The 20,744-nt window shown below is 45.9% G+C and overlaps 1 protein-coding gene across 1 annotated transcript in view; it reads right to left on the minus strand.

Annotated features, from left to right (window-relative positions):
• The window catches only part of TMEM132C (transmembrane protein 132C), a 119,428-nt gene that overhangs the window by 52,247 nt on the left and 46,437 nt on the right, over positions 1 to 20,744 (minus strand). Inside the window, exon 2 of the mRNA XM_062504084.1 lies at positions 20,497 to 20,643. Coding sequence (XP_062360068.1) covers positions 20,497 to 20,643 — 147 coding nt within the window. The remainder of the gene's footprint in view (positions 1 to 20,496; positions 20,644 to 20,744) is intronic.

Consider the following 20,744-nt stretch of genomic DNA (forward strand, 5'->3'; position numbering starts at 1 on the left):
CCCTTGCAGCCTCCTCCCAGCTCACATCCTCCATCTAGCCTGGTTTTCCTGGGGCACCAACCAGGCACTGCCACAGCTTCAGAACATTCTGAAAGCAGTGAACCATGGACACTAGTGTTCCCTCAGCGTGCAGCACTTCCCTCTAAACACAGAAACCAGAGCGTGCAGGAAACCATCCCCCTACTGAAACGTGTGTCAACATCTCTCCCAACTCCTGGAGCTGCACAGAGAGGGCTGCTGACCATTGTCCTGTGCCTGGGAAATCACTCAGTGCTGACAGCCCTGGCCCACGCCCCGTGTCACACTTTGGTCCTGACCTTACCTGGGCTCCAGTCAATCGTTCTGCTTTTGATTCTGATGGCAGCAGAGCCCCTGTTCAGTGTCACCTCTCCTGTACCCTCCGGCTCCCTCCAGCAGCACTGTCAGCTTGGAGAAGGCAGGACAATTTGAAAGTATTTTCTAAAGCCCAAGGCAAAGCAAGAGATGACCTTTTCCACAGCACAGAGCTGCTTGCAGGCTGCTATTGAATATTCCACAGCTGAAATGCTCTGCTCCCACAGATGACCTGGCTGCTCTGCACGAGGGATGGGATTTCCTTTTGCTGCCCCTGTCCTCACCCCGATTCAGTGAATTGGGGTCACAGTGGGGCTCTCCTCTGCTCCACACCTTCCACCCTACAGCATCCCTTGTCACCAGGCTGCAAAGGACTGCACAGGACACAGGACCTCTGATTTCTCTGCTTGGGGATTGTTTCAACACACAAAAAACTTCAATTTCTAGATACTGAAAGTTCAGGCTAATCCAGAGATAAAACCTCTGCAGGGCAATGTGACATTAAGAGCTGGATTTCCAGGAGTGTTCTGCTCTGCTGCTCTGGTGAGCTGTGCTAAGCCAACGTGGTACACACAGAACTGGCAAACACAGGGCACAAATCTCTGCAAATACCTTGCTGTGGCTGGCTGCAGAATACACAGTTTGCACCAGAACAGAGAGGATTCTCCCTTCTAGATGGTAGAATTGTTATACATTCCAAACATGCACGTGTCTACACGACATTCAGTCAAAAAGCTTTTGGAAAATGGACAAGTATTTTCTTAATAGTTTTTAGCAGCATTGCCAACTCTTCCAAGAATTACTTTTCACAAGGAAGTGGGCTTGTTTTTTTGCAGATAGGGTATCTGTGCTATCCAGTTATTTCTATAAAGAGACTTGGCCTTTAGGACTAATTTAAAGGGTTTCCCAAAGCAGATGGAGCTTTTTGAATATAGAAAAAGGGATTTACAGGATTACTGAGCTCCAAGTATTCAAATATAAAGACAAAATTATGCCTAGGGCAAGTAAGAAATGCTCCAGGCTATCTGAGGTTGTCTCTTCATCTTCAGTAGATGACACCTAGTGTAAATTGACATTATTTCCTGACTTCAGTATATTTTTATTCAATTCCTCTTGTTGATGATGTGGCTCACAGATCATCAGCAATACACCAAATGTCTTGGTGAAGAGGGCAGAGAAAGGGAAGAGAAAAAACAGAGAATGTCTAAAGTGGCTGTATTAAATTATCGTACAGCACTCCCATGTTCCACCTGTGCCAGCAGACACAAAAAAGGAGCTTCTGGAATCACTGATGTAATTTACTGGCAAGCACAAAACCATCTGTGACAAGCCAAAGGCTGAGGACATGGAACTTGTGAATGAAACGCTCTGCGTGTGCACAGTGGGGAGACACAAGGAAACACCCTGGACAGGCTGAACTGGTCAAGCTGAGTTTGTACCTGCTCCCCTTCCCCACTCCCAGTTCCCAAATTATCCACAGATTTTCATTAACCCCTTGTCTTGGTTTCAGTTCAAAACCAGGAAGAAACACCACTTTAGTGCAAGTGGTTTAGATTTGTCCATTTTAATACACTTATTTTCTGCTGTGAGGTAGGATTAGGAGCAAAAGTAAGGCAGGCCTAAAACTTAAAGGGTGTAAAGAAAAACTTCATTAATAACATAAAGAAATAATAAATTTAGAATAAAACTTTCAGACCAACCTCCTTCCTTTTCTCACAGATTTTTCTCTTTCTTAATAAAAATATACAGAGACACTTCAGTTAGTTACCAACTTAAAAATAATCTTTCTCCAGTTTACTCTTGGGAGAGGAGTGTAGCTGAGCTCCTGTGATATTAACCACACGGCCTGGGCCCCTTCCATGCAGGGGAGCACTGCCAAAGGGGATCCAGCAAATCTTCTATTTACTGATAAATTCTGCCCCTTGCTCGCTGTCCCTTCCTCTCTCCCTCCTCCCAGGCTCTGGAAATGGGATGAGCCATTAGCTGGGAGGTGCACGTGGTGTCCAGTGTGTGTCACAGCCCTCTGGGGGCTCATGGAGTGCCTGTATGATCTCACACCAGGCATTTGTCCTCCCTGGACTCCCATTAAGCCTGCCAGAAGAACTGGATCAAGGCAAACAAAACCAGGAGCTCCTTAAAAATGTATTGGAACATCTGAGCTGAGCTTCCTCGGGTGAAGAATTTATAAAAATGGCTCTGCTGTGAACTTGGAAATATCAATTTGTTAAGAGGCAGTGATTTCCCTCTCTGAGCAAAGCTCTTCATGGTGTGAAGCCTTGCAAAAGCAAATGATGTGTGTTAGAAACATTTCCAGAGGTATTGATATGAAGGATTGGGTGATGCACAGTGTTTCAAAAAACAAATGAAGGCTGCCCAAATAGCTGCTCCCCGGCAGGCTGGAGTTACAGTTTAAATCCTGGCACTATATTTATCAATATTTTCATTCCCAGCCGCATTTCCTGACATTTATGCCAAAAGAAAATTCTGTAAAAGGTCAGCACAGGACTCAATGTTATTAAGCACGTGATCTAACAAAAGAACAGTGACTTTCACTCACACTTGCCTGATCGTTCTGTGAACTCACAAACAACAGATCCTGACCAGACCCAAAGATCCATCCTGGGTGCAATCACCCACGTGCAGGGACTCAGCACCTTAAATGTCTCTAACCTGCTTCCAAGCAGGCCTGAATTATGGCTTAGACTTTGCCTGCCTCTTTTTCCTTTCTCTGGAATACTGGCACCACATTGTCCTAAGTGGTGTTTTACACTGAGAAGATGGTTCCATGTAACAGGAGACTTTGTGGTTTTTCCACAAACAAGAAGTGTGGAAGGATGTTTATTAGTTCCACTGATAAACTGAAAAATGAGCTGCTCCAGATCCCACCAAGCACCTGCAGGAGCTCCAAACTGCAGCCAGCCCCCAGTGCTGTGCCTGGATTGCAAGGGCAGCCCCTTCCTTCCACACCCCCCAAAAAAGTGAGCACAGGAAATCTGTATTTTTTTAAAGCGCCTTCTCCATCCCTCTCTGGTGGCTTTGCTGCAGGACTGCACTTGCACTTTCTTTTCCACGAGTACATTTCGTTTTATTTTTCCCACATTGCTTCTCAGACTTTTGGGAAATTCCATAATACCACACCAAAAGCTCCCAACAGCAGCCAGAATTGCTTTTATTGCTGTTTAACATAGTGCTGAATTTAAATGGCTAATGTATATGCCTCTCTCACACATGAATTCAAACTGCTGCACAGCAAAACTTTATTTTATCAAATTAAAATGCACTATAGCACGAATTTATTGTATCTTTGCTCATAAGTGGTTTTATGCAGTAGATTTTTTTTTCTTTTAGGGTTTTGGCAGTAGATGGAAAGCAATCAAAGTCCCATTTGAAGCAGCCGTGTAAGCAATTCTCATTTACAGAAGACAATGAAAAATTAATCTAAACTGAATGTAACTAAGTTTTCATAGAAACAACAAAACCACTCAGACATTATCATTTTCAACAGCTGTTTACTGTCTTCATCTACAAAATCACCTGTCAGATTTTACTATTGCCTCCAGGGGGGGGAAAGCCAACCCCAAGTGGCTCTGTGAGTTAATAAACTGCTCCACGTGTAGCACAGATATTGATGATCCCTTTCTTTCAATTACAGTAACACTTAGCAGGCATGACTGAGGGGATGTTGAACACCCCCTCTCCTGCAGGATTGAGTTTTTCATGTATAACTATCGGGGAGATAAAATTCAGCCGTGGCTGGTAGGTAAAGCTGGAAGATTTCCCCTCTGTCCTGCTCGCTGTGCCAAGGACAAAGCAACATCTGGCACTCCTGGAAAGCCACAAACCACAGCTTTCTCCACGTGAGATGCAAACACTTGAAGGAACGACAAGAGGGATGACAGCAGAACGAGGATTGTTCTGGGGGAATGGGGATTGCTGTCCCAGCAGAGTTTTTTTTCAGCAGGGGTTTTGTGAGGAGTTTGTTCAGAGCACGTGGAGCTGGTTAACAGCTCCAGGGGATGTGTGTGATGGGAAGGGTGCCAAACAAACACCAGAAGGAACCAAAGGGCCCAGGGGCTGTGCTGCTGGCACTCTGACCCCTTGGCATGGGAATGCCCATGGGAATCACCATGGGAATCAATCAATCACCATGGAATGACCATGGGAACCACCATGGGAACCACCATGGGAATGAATCACCATGGGAATGAATCACCATGGGAATCACCATGGGAATGAATCACCATGGGAATCACCATGGGAACCACCATGGGAATGAATCACCATGGGAATGAATCACCATGGGAATGAATCACCATGGGAATCACCATGGGAACCACCATGGGAATGAATCACCATGGGAATGACCATGGGAACCACCATGGGAATGAATCACCATGGGAATGAATCACCATGGGAATGAATCACCATGGGAACCACCATGGGAACCACCATGGGAATGAATCACCATGGGAATGAATCACCATGGGAATGAATCACCATGGGAATCACCATGGGAATGAATCACCATGGGAATCACCATGGGAACCACCATGGGAATGAATCACCATGGGAATCACCATGGGAACCACCATGGGAATGAATCACCATGGGAATGAATCACCATGGGAATCACCATGGGAACCACCATGGGAATGAATCACCATGGGAATCACCATGGGAACCACCATGGGAATGAATCACCATGGGAACGACCATGGGAACCACCATGGGAATGAATCACCATGGGAATGAATCACCATGGGAATGAATCACCATGGGAATGACCATGGGAATAACCAGGGACAGCCCAACCTTCTGCTGATGGCTGGATCTGGGGCTGACCCAGCCAGCACAGGAAAGCCAGGCAGGACAAACAGGAGAGACAAGCACACAGCAGCTGAGTTCGTTGTCCTTCACATGCCGATTCTCAGGCTGAACGCTCTCATAGGATGTCTCAAGTGCTGCTGCTGCCCCTAATTTCAGATTTTGGAGAGGGGAAGGAGTTCATTATTGAAGGGCAGCTATGGGGAGTGGGATGCACAGCTCTTATTGACTTCCTTAATGGTGGTAAAATGTGCAAATCCTGCGGACTGCGGCTGAATTTAAATTACAATGATTACAAAATATAAAGCCTAGGAAAGAGGATTTATACATGAGCAGATTTAGCCGAGACACAGACTCCCTCAAGACCTACATTTTGTTTACATGCAAAGCAGGATGTGCCTCCTGAATGCCTAAATCCTGGCAACAATTATTTATATATCTCACCACCCTCCTAACCACCATTCCTGCTGCTAAATGCCCTGGGGAATATCTGCTGGTTATGGGTTCATCCCTATTTTCTGGCCATTGTCCAGCAAAGCACTTTCAGTGTGTAAACAGCCCTGCTGCCTTCAGAGGGGCTGCTCATATGATGCATAAGTCCATAAGGACACATTGCTTAAATAGATCCATAACATCAACAACAATAGCAATGCATTTCTCTGGCTGCTTTCAGACAGGATTTTCATGCACAGCTCTCGGGAGTACAAAACTATTAACTTATCTCGTGTTATCAGAGCTGGGGGACAGATAAATGAAGTGACTTGCCCAAGGTCATGCAGGAGTTCATGGGAGAAATGAGGACACAAACAATACACCCATGTTTAAATTGAGTCCTGAGGAGTCTGCAGAGCTCTGCCGACTGTGTGAGGGAGGATTTGAGAGCTCTGACATCAGTATAAAGGAAATCACTGAGTTATATAGTAGGAACCAAATATTTTAAAAATTATTTGAATCTACTTTCATGTTAACAAGTCCAGATCCACCTCATCCAGAAAGTCTGGTGACAGTTTTTCATGTTAAAGCCAACAAATCATAAAACTGAGGCTATTCTATATCCCTGACCCAGCTGCAGGAATAAACTCGAACATGAGCCATCCTTATAAATTCCTTAAAAATAATCAACACACAATTACTTATAATGGAATTAAAAAATTGCAATGCTATTTTTACCCAAAAACTAGCAGCCACTGTTCAGCACATCCTGCCTTTCCCTGCAGCTCCTTGAGGCAGCCCCAGGTAGAGCAGGTCCCTGCATTTCCTCTCTTACTTTCTCCATCTCAATTTGTACACAAATTTGCACTAGGAGCCCCCTATTATGTATGTTACCCTTTAACACCTCACTTTTTGGCTCTATTTTAAGAAATATACTTTGCTTTCAAGCTCAAGTCTGTGGCAAGATTCTCATTGGGATGCAGGTGAAATTTCTAGAAGTACCTTGTTGCCACGTTCCAAAGTGCTGGGGTAGCTTTGGGTTTTCAAGAACACAAGTTCCTTTCAAACTCTGATTGCTTTCAAATGCATCTGCTTTCTCCCAGGCACTGGGAATTCGAGGCCCCAGAAGTTCTGAAAATTCCAATAGGTGTCAGGCTGTTGAAATAACTGCTTTTTTTTTTTTTTAATTTAGGTACTACAAACTACAGTCATCAAAGTATTTATGCATTGCTTCACTTGGCACTGCAAAGCCTAAGTGGAACAGATGGCCAGCTCAGGTTTCCAAAAGTGACTCAGATACTCAGGAGCCCAACTCACACAGGAAGTCAATACCAGTTAATCTTCCAAATGTCAAATGGCACTTTTGAAAATAGCACTTTCCATTACCAGCAAGGACCTGAAACTCTGGGCTTTTTAAATGTTTGCTTTGTACCAAGCAATACCCCAGGCTCCAGCTGTCCGTCTTTTTGTGTTCAAAGGACAAGTGAGCACTTGGGTAATGCAGTTTGTGCAGGCAGGTCCCCAGCAAATCAGCCAGTCCTGCAGCACTGGGGCTTTTTTCCTGTAAAGGACATTTTTAGGCAGCCAGCTAAAGGTGGGGAGGAGAGAAGTGAAGAGTAAAGACACTCAGAATTAGCAGCACAGCCTTCCCCTGCTTGCCACAGCTTTGGCAGTGAAGTGCAGAGACTGCAAGCACCCCACACAAGAGCTCTGGTCTTTGGGGCTCCATCAGCAGAAATTTAATGTGAGTGAAGAAAGGCTGCATCAGACAAGCCTATAATGACAACAGGGCATTAGCCCCAGGAGAAATGTGACTTTCCTTAGAAAAAGAACAACAATTATCCTCTTTGAAGAGCAGTAATTTCAATACTTTATCCTAAAATGTAAGTTACAACTACTTAGCAAAGAGAGAATGACTGTTGACATATCTTTCCTGCATCTAATAATCTCTTCCTTTCACTTAAACTATCTTTTTCCCTGTAGAGGATTATTATCATTGAGCTCCCTGGAGTCTGACAATAACTGAGATGTTTTGGCTATTGGAGTCAGAAGCATTATACGATTTTTAAAAGAGCAATAGAGACACATGGAAGACAGAAACTGAAATGCCCAAATCATCTACACTTGACTTTAATGAGAGACAGACAAACTTTTAAAGGCTCAGGAGAGGTCTGGTCTCTTCACTTCCATCCTACTCAGAGTCCTTCTCCTCACAGCACTGGTGCCAAGCCTGACCACTTGGTGACCCAGCTAATTAGCCCCTGCTTCTTGTTTATCTTCAGATCCTGCCCGCTGAGACAAGGGACTCAGGCTCTGGTGAGCCAGGCACAGCTCAGGGCAAACCTGCACAGCCCCTGAGCTCCGTAAAAGCCTCGGGGTGTGGAGCCCCAGCTCTGCACTCCGTGCTCAGAGCAGAGTGGTCCAGAGCTGCTCCCTGTCCTTCATCTCATCATCATCATCATCATCTTCACCCCATAACCGGTGATCCAGAGCTGCTCCCTGTCCTTCATCATCATCATCACCCCATAACCAGTAATCCAGAGCTGCTCCCTGTCCTTCATCCCATCATCATCACCCCATAACCAGTGATCCAGAGCTGCTCCCTGTCCTTCATCCCTCACACTCACTCATGCTCATCCTCTGTCCCCAGGGTGTCTCCACCAGGATTTTGGCTGCCAGTCTCCAGTGAGAAAACCAGCAGTACTGACCCACGGAGCAGGTGGAAACAAAAAGGGGATCCAAGGGATTTGTCCATGTGAAATGAGGGAGTGCTGCTGTTGGGAAGAGGGAGGTGTCCCCAAGGCAGCACAGACCAGGAGCTGGGGGCTACAACCACCTAAAAGCTCTTGAATTTCAGGGGCATGAACCTCGGCACTCCAGTGCCTTGGAAAATTCCATCTTTCCCTGCTTAAGGAGAAAAACCAGCAGCAACTCTGAAACTGAAGGGTTTACACACTTTCCTGAATCTGATTCCAGTGATATCTGGAGCAGGTCTAATAAAAAGCTGAAGAGAGTAGGAGCTGATAACAATTAGTGACTAATTACATGTGTAGATGCTTAAAGAGCAGCATTTCCAAACCTTGGAGCGTACATACTGTAAATCTTTCATGTAAAGGGTTTGCAGAGAAAGGAATCCTCAAACCCTCTTTAACATCTTCAGTAGAACAAAAGATCTTTCTGTACACTCTCTGACATTACTCAGGAAACAGCAAATTATCTGATTCAATTGGTTCATGAGTAAAAGAGCATGCAGCAATTAACTCCTTACAAACCAAATACCCCTTTGAGAGGATTTATTATTTTTAAAAAATTAAATACATAAATAAAATAAGAAATGCAAGAATTTTGAACTAAGCACAGTAAAATATAAGAAAAATTAAGAAAAAATGTAAGATGGAAAAGAAAAATAGTTTTAAATGTAAGAAAAAATTCTCATGCAGGGCTGAGCTACTCAGCAGTCATTAACATTACAAAGGGATGAAGTCTCCAACAACCCAAGTAATCTGAACAGATAAGTTACCCACCACAGTCCACAAAAGACATGGCTTCAAAGTGGGCAGGATTAATGGTCTTGCTTCCTGGCAAAATGAAGTCATGCTTGTGTATTCGTGAATAATTTTCCCGAAGACAGGAGCAGCTGTGACAGAGCCTAATAAATACTTACTCCTGCTTACTCCACATAGGCTGGGGTTTATCTTGAGGGTGTCACTGAAACTAAGGCTCTGCTCTGTGTCTCACATGTGCACGGGGAACTGAAAACTGCAAACACACAGCAAAGATGGCAAATCAAAATGAACAGAAATTATTTACTGCACTTTGATGGTTAAAGCATCTCAACTCTGCCCAAACTCTGGGGCCTGGAAGGACTCTCTGGCTCACGCACACCCATGGTGTGCCATTGCTCAAGGGCCAGTGTGTGACCCACATTAAAAATATATATTGCCACAAACACAGAAATGTTAGAGCTGATGGACATTCTTCCCTACACTCCACTGGATGCTGAATCAGGCTCCAAATTCAAGACCTGGCTCTTTCTTTCTGTCCTCATAGCTGGGTCTTAATTCCTGTTGCCAATTACAGACACATCTCTTCCAAATCAGTTGCTGAGGTCAAAGCAAAGCCAGGGAAATCAGGAATCCTCTGGGAGCAGATGCTGGGGAAGAGTTTGTACTTTTCCAACGTTTAAAAAGTCAGAGCCTATTTATGCACAACACGTAGAAGCCACTTGCCCTCAAGTGTCCTGGGTTTGCTCTAAATGCACTCTGTTCTATGACTCTGGGTATCTTGTGGGGGGTTTTTGTTTAATAAACCCACACAATGAATTAATGTGAAATCCACAGTGAACCACAACAAATCTCCACTGATTTGCATCACTGAGGGACGTGGCAATTATATCATGTTGGATGACTTTGTGTTTCACCTGACCTCAGCAACTCTACCAGCCCCAGAAACACTGAAGAGAACAGGAGAGGCTGCCTGTAAAAATAATTAACACAGCTTTGATTCGCAGATCATGGCAACAATCCCCTTCTTGGGTGGCTCTGGGAGTAATGCAAGCAAAAGCTGAGTTTCTGGCCAATTCTGAGTGAACAAGTCCCCTGCACTTACCATGACATTTCCAGGTTAACTTTTCCAGGAGTTCTGTTGGGAATTTCCCCTGCGTTTATTTAGACAATGTTTATCTGTAATGTACAGGAGTTTTACAGCTGGTGAGGAAATCACAGCAGGCACCACCAAACTGTGGAACTGCACACATCCAGCTTTTAAATGTTCCTTACCAGCCTCATTAAATCTCTGGGCATTTCTCAAGATAAAAATTGACAAATAGCATCTCCAAGTGGAGAGCCTCACCGTGTCCCTGCACTTTCTCAGACATGACAAAAAACGCCACAGGAAATGATAATCACATGCAATTAAAGCCTCCAAACCCAAGTGAACAATTGCTAAACTAACCGGACAGATTCTGCTCCTTTGGGGATTGTCAGTGGTACTTGCTGAGCTCTGATTTGGCTGAAATCTTGTCCTAGTGGAGTGCAGCATGCAGATCATACACAGCACAAATTTCTTTTGCTCAGTACATTCCAGTGAATGAATTCCATGCCACACAGACACTGTGAACTATTCTGGCTAAGAGGACACATGCAAACATTGACTTTCTCATCAGCTGGCCCATCAGTAATGCTCTGGTTGACAGGACACCCTGCTTTTCCAAACCATCTGATGGCATTGCTAAATATGCCAGTCTCATTAAAAATAGTTGAAATAGGGATGAATTCAGTGTCTGAGGTCACTTGAGTACTCTGGCAGAGTCATTATTGAATTCCTACCAGTGTGATTACAAAGAGTGCGTGCTCAGTCCATTAATCTGCAGCATGGAAACCAAAAATCAATGGGGTGCTACTTCAAACTCCTTTTTGTAATAATTACCATCATGTATGAGGGTGTACACGTGGGAGGGGGACTGTGGAAGCTGCTGTCACAGCCCTGGATGGAAAAGAGATCACCTGGTTTTCTGAGCTGTACACTGAGACAAGAAACGAGAGAAGAGATAAAATTTATTCTAAACTTGGGCTGAAATTCAGTCTGCAAAGGAAATTTTGCCATTTGCTGCAGTGAAGCCAAGGTTTCTTCCCTGGAAACTTAACTGGGACTGAACCTCCTGGCAAGCCACCAGGAATTCAGCTCTGATTGATCCAAAAGCCTCTCTAAGCAAACATCTCGGTTTTCTTTAATAAACTCACTTCTCCATGGAATTACTGGCATGTTGGTAATGGAGTAACAGCAAAGTTACAGAGTTTTGGTGTGGATGACCATGGGACAAACCCCTCTGCACTGTTTCAGTGGATGGAGACTGATTTAAACTAGTCCTTGACACTCATCCAGAGCCTTCAAAGCAATAGGGACTCATCACAGATTTTTCCAAGAAAAAATATTGACTTACCTTGCTTAAGGAAAAAGTGCATCAAAAAACATTAGCAACTCCTGTGTACTACTGCTACTCCCATTTCACTTTCATTCCTTATTTTGAAAGCACTACAAAAGGATGTGCTTACAGATCTAAACTGACCATAACATCTACTCAAAGAAACAGGAGTCCAGGGACTTATTTAGCCAGGGTCTGACATTTTTCTGGAATTCAGACATCCACCACCTTTCAGAAGAGCAGCCAGGCTCTACCTCGTTTAAGCTTTTAGGAAATGCAGGGAATCCTCCAAACACCTCCTACGTCCCCTCCAAGCCACCAGCTCATGAACAAAGCTCAGCTCAGAGCAGGTGATTTGTGCAAGCCCTTGACACAGTGCAAGACAAATCCAACACTGATTTACACTTCAGGGACTGTGGCTGCACAGCTCTGAAAATAAAAGGCTGCCTTTTAAAATGTCAGTATTTGCTGATGTTCACCACGAAGTGACAGTGAAAAAATCCAAGTTCTTCTGTCATTCCCAGAATGTGACATCCCAGAGGTGTCCCTGCAGCCTGAGCTGCAGATAAATTATGATTTGCAAATGCTGACTTACAGAAGCCAGCAGAGTAACTCCTCTTTCAGGTGTGAGTTGTGTGGAGAACTGCAATGACCTCTGGTACAAGACAGTTCTTTAAAATTACAGGAGTTGCTTTCTCTGTACCAGGCAACGATTTTTACTTCGTAAGCTTGTAAAAGCCATGTATTACCCCTGCTTCAGTGTGTAAAACATGCAGGGGGAGCTGAGTGGAATCCATCCTCGGGGAATGTGAGAAGCCATGGGTTTTGCTGAGCTGTGCTCTGTCCAGCTTGAATTACAGGAACTGTTGTGTTTGCTAACAGAGCTCACAGGCTGGGAGTGTTTGCAGAGCAATAATGCTGCTGCTTCCTGCAGCCTGGGGCACTGCCAGTGGGGCCTGCCCCCAGTTATGCAACAAATTCCTGTTCTCTCTGTGCCAGCCTGCAAAGGACCCACCCAGGTACTGGCAGGCAGAGACAGAGAATTAACCAGGTAAGGGATGTGTTTTGGTTTTTTTTATTGTGTTTGCCATATGCTGGGACTCTGCTGCAGGCTGTACAGGTAATGAGGGACACTGAAAAACATCCTGGAGAGCTGCAGGACGAGAGCCCAGCAACTCCCTACACCTTTTTTCCAAAGCCAACTGGAGAGGAGCACGGTCTCCTACACCTGAGACGTGAGGGTCTCAGAGAAGCAGACACACCTGGAGTGATGCTCAGCTGGCAGCTCAGCCCCTCAAACCGTGCCATCAGCTCGTGGCAGATGTGTGCACCCACCCCTCCGTGCAGGTTTAAAGGAACTGCCCGAAGCCCCCCGAGGGGCAGCTGGGGTTTGAGCTGTGTCATCTGCAGCAGGACAGGCAGGAATGGGAGCTGCAGGGACAGCTCTGCTGGAGTGGGGAGCAGGAGCCCACAGCACCTGCAGCACATCCCAAAATCCTCCCAGGCAGCACTTAGCAACTGGATTTCCAACCATCCCCGCTTAACTTGTACTATTTACAACAAGGACTCAGCATCTATGGAATAATCTTCCACCTGTTTCATAGAGCTGTCCCTGTTATTATAGAACAAAAGAAATAGCATTTTTTATCAGTTTAAATAGGCAGTAACACATCAAAGCAAAGTAACTTTGATTGGAAGAGTAAATCTCAGTAAGCCAGTGCAGAAACAAATGGTTCTGCCGTCTAATACATTATATTTTGTGTAAGGAATGGAAAGGTTTCAGACAAATGCTGGTGCTTCAGCACTCTTAGTTGGTCAGCTGTGACTGATCTGATGAGACACAAGATGGAAAAAATATTTAAAATAATCTAATTATCTTTTATGATGTTGTAGCCAGCTTTCTAAAGGTCTCTCCTCACCAGTTTTTAGTGTCTTAAGCTCAGAGGAGTTTTGTTATCACAAAATTCCTCAAGCAGCAATGGCACAGAGGGCTTACACGTGTAAGAAACATATTTCAATTTGCTTCGCCGAATACTAACAAAGCTCTTATTCACTTTATTCTTGAAAGGTTTGGCTTTTGGCACTTTTTCCTAAATTTTCTCCATTCTTTATTGCCTGACTGATTTATTTCCTCTGCTGTGAGAGTTCCAGAGGAAAGCAGAGTTGCTTGGCAGCGTGATGTGGTATTGCTGAACTCAGCTGTTTGTGGCTCTCAGCAGATGTTTCTGCTTCAAAGGCAGGGTGAGAAAAACACACACACACACACACACACACACACACAAATTCCTCCTCCCCAATCCTGCATCTTTTGTCTCTTATCTTCCACTGTCTCCAAATCACAAGGAAGGCTCCCTCACGATAGCTGCTAAACCATCCAAACAGTGTCCCACAAAAAGAGCTGACCTTGCCCCAGAGCAGATTTAAAGTGCAAAGAGGAAAGGAGCAGAAGTGCCAGTCCATGAATGGGCTGCATCAGAAGATTCTCTGGGTACCTTCACGTGAATTACAGGTTGTTTAAAGCAGGAGCCACTGGGGACTGCTGTGTGCAGAAGATGCCAGTGGGATGGGCAGCTGCTCCTCCTGCATATTCCAGGATGCTTCAGAACACCTCCCCAAGCCCAGGTGGAAGCTGAAAAGCAGCCTGTGTGTTTGCAGGTCGCTCCTGAGAAATGACTACCCTGTCAGGGAGTCAGAAAATGCTCTGACCCTGGGCATCAGGAGTTACAGTTATTATTGAACCTGTCTGTCAGACAGGATGGATGGAAAGCTCTTGTCCCATTATTCCAGGACTGCACATCCATTCTGTTTGTGTGGGCTCTGCTCTATTTACATTAGAATGAAATAAAACAATGCATCCAACCTGCCTGGAAAGCACCAGCAGCAAGGCTGGGTTACTGCAGGCATTGACTGAGCCTCCAGCATTTGGTTTTGATAAGCATGCAGAAAGCTTTTCCAAACTATACACAATTTGCCGTGCAAACAAATTTGATGCTTTCGTTTGGGCAAGGAATATGTGAAGAATGCCCTTCCTCTTGGAGATCCAGCCCTTCTGCTTCCCTACAGACCCGGGAACTCCAAAGTAGATTAAAAAGAACAATTATTGCAACTGAAAGTTCTGTAGAGATCATGGATAGATCTCTTTAATGCATTCTCTTACCTCATCCCTGCTAATTAATTTCTTCTCTTAGAAAAAAAACTCATGGGCATGCCTTAATCCTTGGCTAATACTATTTTAAGTTATTTATGAAGACTATTGCAGTATATTTTGAATGGTCAGGACCAAGTCTAACAGCGGTTCTGCTGAAATCCAACAAAAAAACTCCTTTTAACAGCACCTAACTGCTGGCCTTCAAAAACCTCAGTGAGATTACAACCCCCTGCTTTGAATTTCCAACAGAAGAGAGAGAGTTGTGAGGTATCTGATCAGGAAGAAAATACTTTGCAGTTATTATCCTGCCCACCACTCGTGCAGAGGCAGTTTGTTTTCTGAGTCAGGCTGCTGGAAAGGAGGGGGTGCTGCTGCTGCTGAGCAGTGGAACACAGTTTGTGCTGGATGCTCAGTTTTTTGTGTCTGCCCTCCCAGTGCTGCTGGGCTTGGCAGGGCCAGGCTGGGGCTGCACAGGGGCAGCTGCAGCAGGAAAACCACTCAGACCTGTGTCGTTGCCATGACAATTGCTCCAGTTATCTCAGCTCGTGTCTTCTTGGACTTGCATTATTGGGAGCAGTGAGAAGAAAGAGTCCTCCAGGCTCTGTGAGGGTCCCTGTCCACCAGAGCACCCATGGAATTCTCTTTTCCATAAGGCCAGGGAGGGCTGCCCGTTAACCCTCAGGATGCACAAGGTTCAACAAGCCACCCTGGTCCCACAGCAAGGTCCAGGACACAACGACTCCGTCCCAGGGGAGCTGTGCAGACACCGCGAGCCAGAGGCAGAGCCAGCGGAGCAGCCACGTCCTTCCTGCAGCAGCTATTCCTGAGAGACACCAGGCATCCCTCTGCTCCCTCCCAGCTCGGGGCTTTGATGAACGCTGCCGACATCCAAAGCAGCACAAGGAGAGCCGCATGAAAGGATCCTTTGGGAAGGCACCTTCTAACCCCAGCCTTGTGTGCCCTACAAAAGAGATTGTTGCACAGCACAGCTGGCTGAGCCTCATCCATGTGTGCAGATGTCCAGTGTGTCCCTGGAAGCTCCCCTGAACACTGCAGACATCTGTGCCCTGCTCTGACCTGGAGCGGGCATCCCAACAGAGAGACAGCTCCCAGAGCAAGGACAGCAGGCAAAGAGGGGTTAGCTGGGAGATCAGATGAGAAATCAGGGAGGGAAGGATGGGTAAAGGAGGGAGGGAAGGATGGATAAAGCAGGGAGGGAAGGATGGGTAAAGCAGCAGGCGAAGGATTGTTAGAGCAGCAGGTGAAGGCTCAGCTCTAACTCCTGGAGCAGTTCTGGACAGCCACACACACATTCCCAGTGGCACTGGAAGCACACAGATGCTCAGCACAACAATGCCTCACTGAAATGCACTGAAACAGGCACAATGCTTCAAACAAAGGGCCAGAATTTTGGACCTGTTGAGGTTGGAAGAGTTTTAATTAAGGTGGTTGAGTCCAACCATTCACCCAGCATTGCCAAGTCCATTATCAGAGCACATCCCCAAGCACCAATCCACTTGTCTTTCAAACACTCCAAGGACACCTTCCCTGGGCAGCCTGTTCCAGTGCTTCACAACCCTTTCAGTGGTGAATTCTTTCCTCATATCCCATCTAAACCTCCCACGGTGCAATTGGAGGCATCTCCTCTTGCCCTTCCTGAGCATGTAACTGGCTCCAGCTCAGACAGCTGCCAACTAACACCTCCAGGCTCTTCCAATTTTCCCTTGAATTATGGAGGCTACACTCTGCTCAGCTGAGGGCATTTAAAACCTCAGCCTTTTCCTCATCCTTTGTCACAACATTTTCCCCCACATCCAATGAAGAATGGAGATTCTCTTGAGCTCTCATTTTGTCCATATATCTATATATAATGCCTGCTCATATGTGAATTTCTTGTAAATTAATGGAAATTATTTCTGTTTCAGGGTTTAATGGTGTAAGACATCCATTGCTGGTGTCTTCATCCCGAAGTGTCTCTACAGTTTGTAGAGCTCAGTCTCTGCAGACCTGTACAAACTCCAAGCACCTGCACCAGTGGCATGTGCCATCTCAGCTCTGCTCCTGCCTCAGTTATCAGCCAAAAGCATAAACAACTGGTATGAAAAAATCCTAACCCACAAGCACTAAACCTCTGAATCCCTGTGAGGATCGTGCTCTCTGCTTGGGCTGTGAGGTTTTGAGGTCAGCAGGCACCACTGCCACTCTGCTGAGCTCTGCAAACCACCCTGACCCAGAACTGCCAGGGCAGGATGACCCAGATTCTGAAATAATTAATAACATCTTCCCTGCTCATAATGTGTGACTGCTCGTGTCTGTTCACATCCTGGGCACAGACTGGCTGTGTTCTGCTACAGGCAGACACACTCCACATGGCTCACGCTTTTTCAAGCCCGACTCGCGTTGTACACACACACACACACACACACACTTTACTTTTGTTTTCCAATCACAAGGGGATTTATTTCACTGACATCCCTTGGCAGCATATGGTGCTAGCAGACAGAGCAGGGATCTGCACAGAACTGCAGTGGCTTTGCTGCTTTCCCCCACGTGCTGATGATAGCAAACACAGCCTGGTAACACCAGCACTGCTCCCACGTCACGCAGCCATACCCAGACAGTGCTAAAAACCAGCACTACAAACAGCCCCAGACCACCAGAACGTGCACACATGTGGTGAGAGGGAGGGAGTGACCGTGACACGGCCTCAAACATCAGCACAGCATCTGGAAGCACTCTTCCCCAGCCTGCCTCTTTATCAGACAGCTGGAGATCTGCTCAGAGCCGTGAGCCCACAGCCCTCTCCGAAGGTTCAAGGCCAAGAGGATCAAGTGCTACATCACAGCAGTTTTCCATGACGTCAGCTTTCCCAAATCCCTCTGCTGACAGGAATCCACAGTGCTGGGTGACCCCAGACCCCAAAATTAAAGTGCCACGTCCAGGGGCAGAAATGTCAGCCCGAGAGCAGACTGAGGGCAGCTTGTTCCAGGACACCTCCAGGTCTGCAGGAGCAAGAGGAGTCAGGCCTAGATCAGACTTCTGAGCTCCTGGCACTCAGTTTAGGATGCTCTGGTGCTTTGGCTTTGGCAGAGAAGCCAGCCTAAGAAATTCCCTGAAGCCTTCTTGCTCCCACCCTTCATCTGCCCTTCACCATCATCCCACAGCTGACAGCAAGGCAGCAGGTGAAGGTCTGCTGTACTGCACTTTGCTGTATTAAACAAAAAACACAAATATCCCTTGCTCAGCCTCGAACAGCTCTCCTTCCCTGTGTGGCAATCCAGAATAAACCACACAAAACCCACTGGGGCTGTTCCCAGGTGAGTGTGGTACCTCAGGCACCAACCACATGAGCCTTACTCAGGCTGGAACCAGAGGCAATGCTGAGAGATGGAACTGGTGCCAGTAGTAACCAAAAATATCCTTTTGTCTACCCTAAGCACACACACCAAACCTCCAGAAGCAGAAACAACAAAGGAAAACAAGCAAGCAAGCAGTTGCCTAAGCCTTGTTTTCACTCATCACCACTGTTGTTATCCTCATCAATAGCTACTTGAATCTCAGCAGAAATTGCATTATGAGGCACACAAACATTGCTGATTTCAAGCTGTTTGCAGTTACTTGCCATAGTTGCAAATCCTTTTTGAATAATTTTAAGCTAAGCTCTGGCTCCTGGCTTTAGCACCACAAAGTATTTCTTAAAAAAGTAAAGAAACATGACCCACTTAAATTCTCAAAAGGTAATGATAAACAATTACTGATGTGATGTATCTAAAATATCTCTTGTGTTCTATTATTTATATAAAGTGGAAGATGTATTAGCTGCTGTTGCATTCAGACTCAAACTGCTTCTCTCAAAGCATTTACAGTGTAATTACATCCACATACTAATGACAGAGAAATGTGCAAGAAAGGAAAAGCTGGAAAGAAAAATGAGTATTTTTATTGAGTCTGGTCACTTGTCTCTTGAGGTAAGAAGGGGGAAGAGTGCAGTGGTTCTCCATGGTGCAGCAGGGAGATTTCTGAGCAAACACAGTGGAAAACTCCTTCAGTACATAAATTAACCAACACATTTCTGAGCTGGCCGAGTTTGCTGCAGGGAGGATGAGGCAGTGCTGGTGCTGGAGCTCCAGAACTGCAGCTCACACCCCCTGACCTCGGTACAGAACTGCACATCCCCTGATGACCTGCACTGCTGAACCAGCCTGCAAGGGCTGCTGGCAGCACAGGAAATTCCCATCAGGGACTCATGATTCCCCACCAAATTAAATGAGCTCAGCAGTGTTTGTGCTCTGTGCAGAGGGCTCCAAGTGACACCAGAAACTCAGCAATGTGTGCTTTCCCTCAGGTTTCCCCACCCAGCTCTTCCCTGTACACAGACATTTCACTCAAACCCAGGCTCATCATGCTTTCAGAAGACAGCAACTATTTACATGCACAAATGAGAGAGGCATTAATTAAAACACTGAGTTTTATTTGCATAATTAGCGCCAAAAATATTTTTATGGGTTAATTAGACTTCATGCAAATTGAATCGAGGAGATTTAATTTGGGGTTTGATAACCTGACTATTATAGTTCTGCAGTTGCAAATCTGCTCAGAGCCACGTGCTGCTCTAAAGCTACGTCCCCACTTTCAAACTGGTTTAGTTTTTACTCCTGGAAGCCACAAATGATGCATTTTTCCTTTCCCTTTACCACTCCTGAGATGGGGTGACCCTGGCTGGATGCCAGGTGCCCACTAAAGCAGCTCCATCTCTCCCCTCCTCAGCTGGACAGGGAGGAAAAAACAGTGGAAGACTGAGGGTGGAGATAAAGATGGGGAGAGATCACTCACCAGGTGGAAATACACTGACTCAGACAATCATGAGCTGCTCATGGCAAGAGGAATTTCTACACTTTACACACATCCAGTATTTGGGCACAGAATACAGGAGTTAAAACCTGCTCAGGTTCCCTGTGCCTGAAGGTGTAGTACAAAGCAATAACCAGCCCAGCACCCACCAAGGATTTCGTGATGCTCCTCCACGAGCCCAGGTTTGTGGCTAACAATAATCACAGAGCTGGGGAAGCATTGTTTGGATGTGTACAGTGGGAAATTCTCTGCAGGGACTAATGCACAGCAGCATTGTGAGAATTCATTATCATACCTGGGAAGAGCAAAGTAATTTCCACTGAAAATACACAACTTCACTGCGTGCCATGGAAAGCAATCCTAATAATGGAGAAAACCCTGCTTTAGTGCTGTGGAACCAGCAGCCAGACCAGTCCCTAAAAACACAGCAAACAGGCAGGCAGGCACTGGCAGCCCAGTTCATCCCAGTGCTCCCCACAGGGCTTTGCCTCAGTCACCCAGCAAAGGGACATCCAGTTCTGGAACAATCAGCTGTTTGCCAAAGGGGATTCTTCTGCATTTCACACTGGAGGTTTGAATTACCCTGTTCAGTGGCTCACTCTGGAAGAACTCACTGCTTGCTCAATGAACCAGCCACAGAGGCTGTGATATGTTCAGAGAAACAAGGTCAAAACTATCAAGCCAAAAAAATTAAAGGTTCAGTAAACCCCTTTGAAATTAAGAATATTCATACTGCTGCCAAAATGACACCATACCCAGCCCCAACGTAGGTCTGTCCTATTAATTTTTTTCGTTTGAACCGAAGGATTTTATCACCCATTACAGATCAGCAGATGGTACCACAGTTAACGTGAGCATCTCCAGATTTCCAGGCTCCAGGTTTAATAGCTGTGAGCAGTGCTAATATGAGCCTTAAGTCTTTCAAGCCCTGAATGGTACCACGGACATAAACGAGTTTAATGTGCCGACAAGATGAGTTCCATACCTGTTCCTTGAACCCGGGGCTATCCTCTGACAAAGAACTGTAGTGGTCGAGTGCTTCCCACCATTGCCCACCTCCTGCTTCACGTCCCACTGCCGGGGGTCACTTGTCCTTGCTCCAAGGATGTTCACACCTTTCTTCACCTTGGCCCTGTTGGAAACAGCAATTGGGAAAGGTTTACAAGCCTCATTCAGGACTGGGGTCTCTGAATGCAGCTCAGGCGTGGGAGTCTCAGCAGATCAGTTTTGAGG

Source organism: Cinclus cinclus, chromosome 17 (genome assembly GCF_963662255.1).
Source record: "Cinclus cinclus chromosome 17, bCinCin1.1, whole genome shotgun sequence".
NCBI lineage: Eukaryota > Metazoa > Chordata > Aves > Passeriformes > Cinclidae > Cinclus > Cinclus cinclus.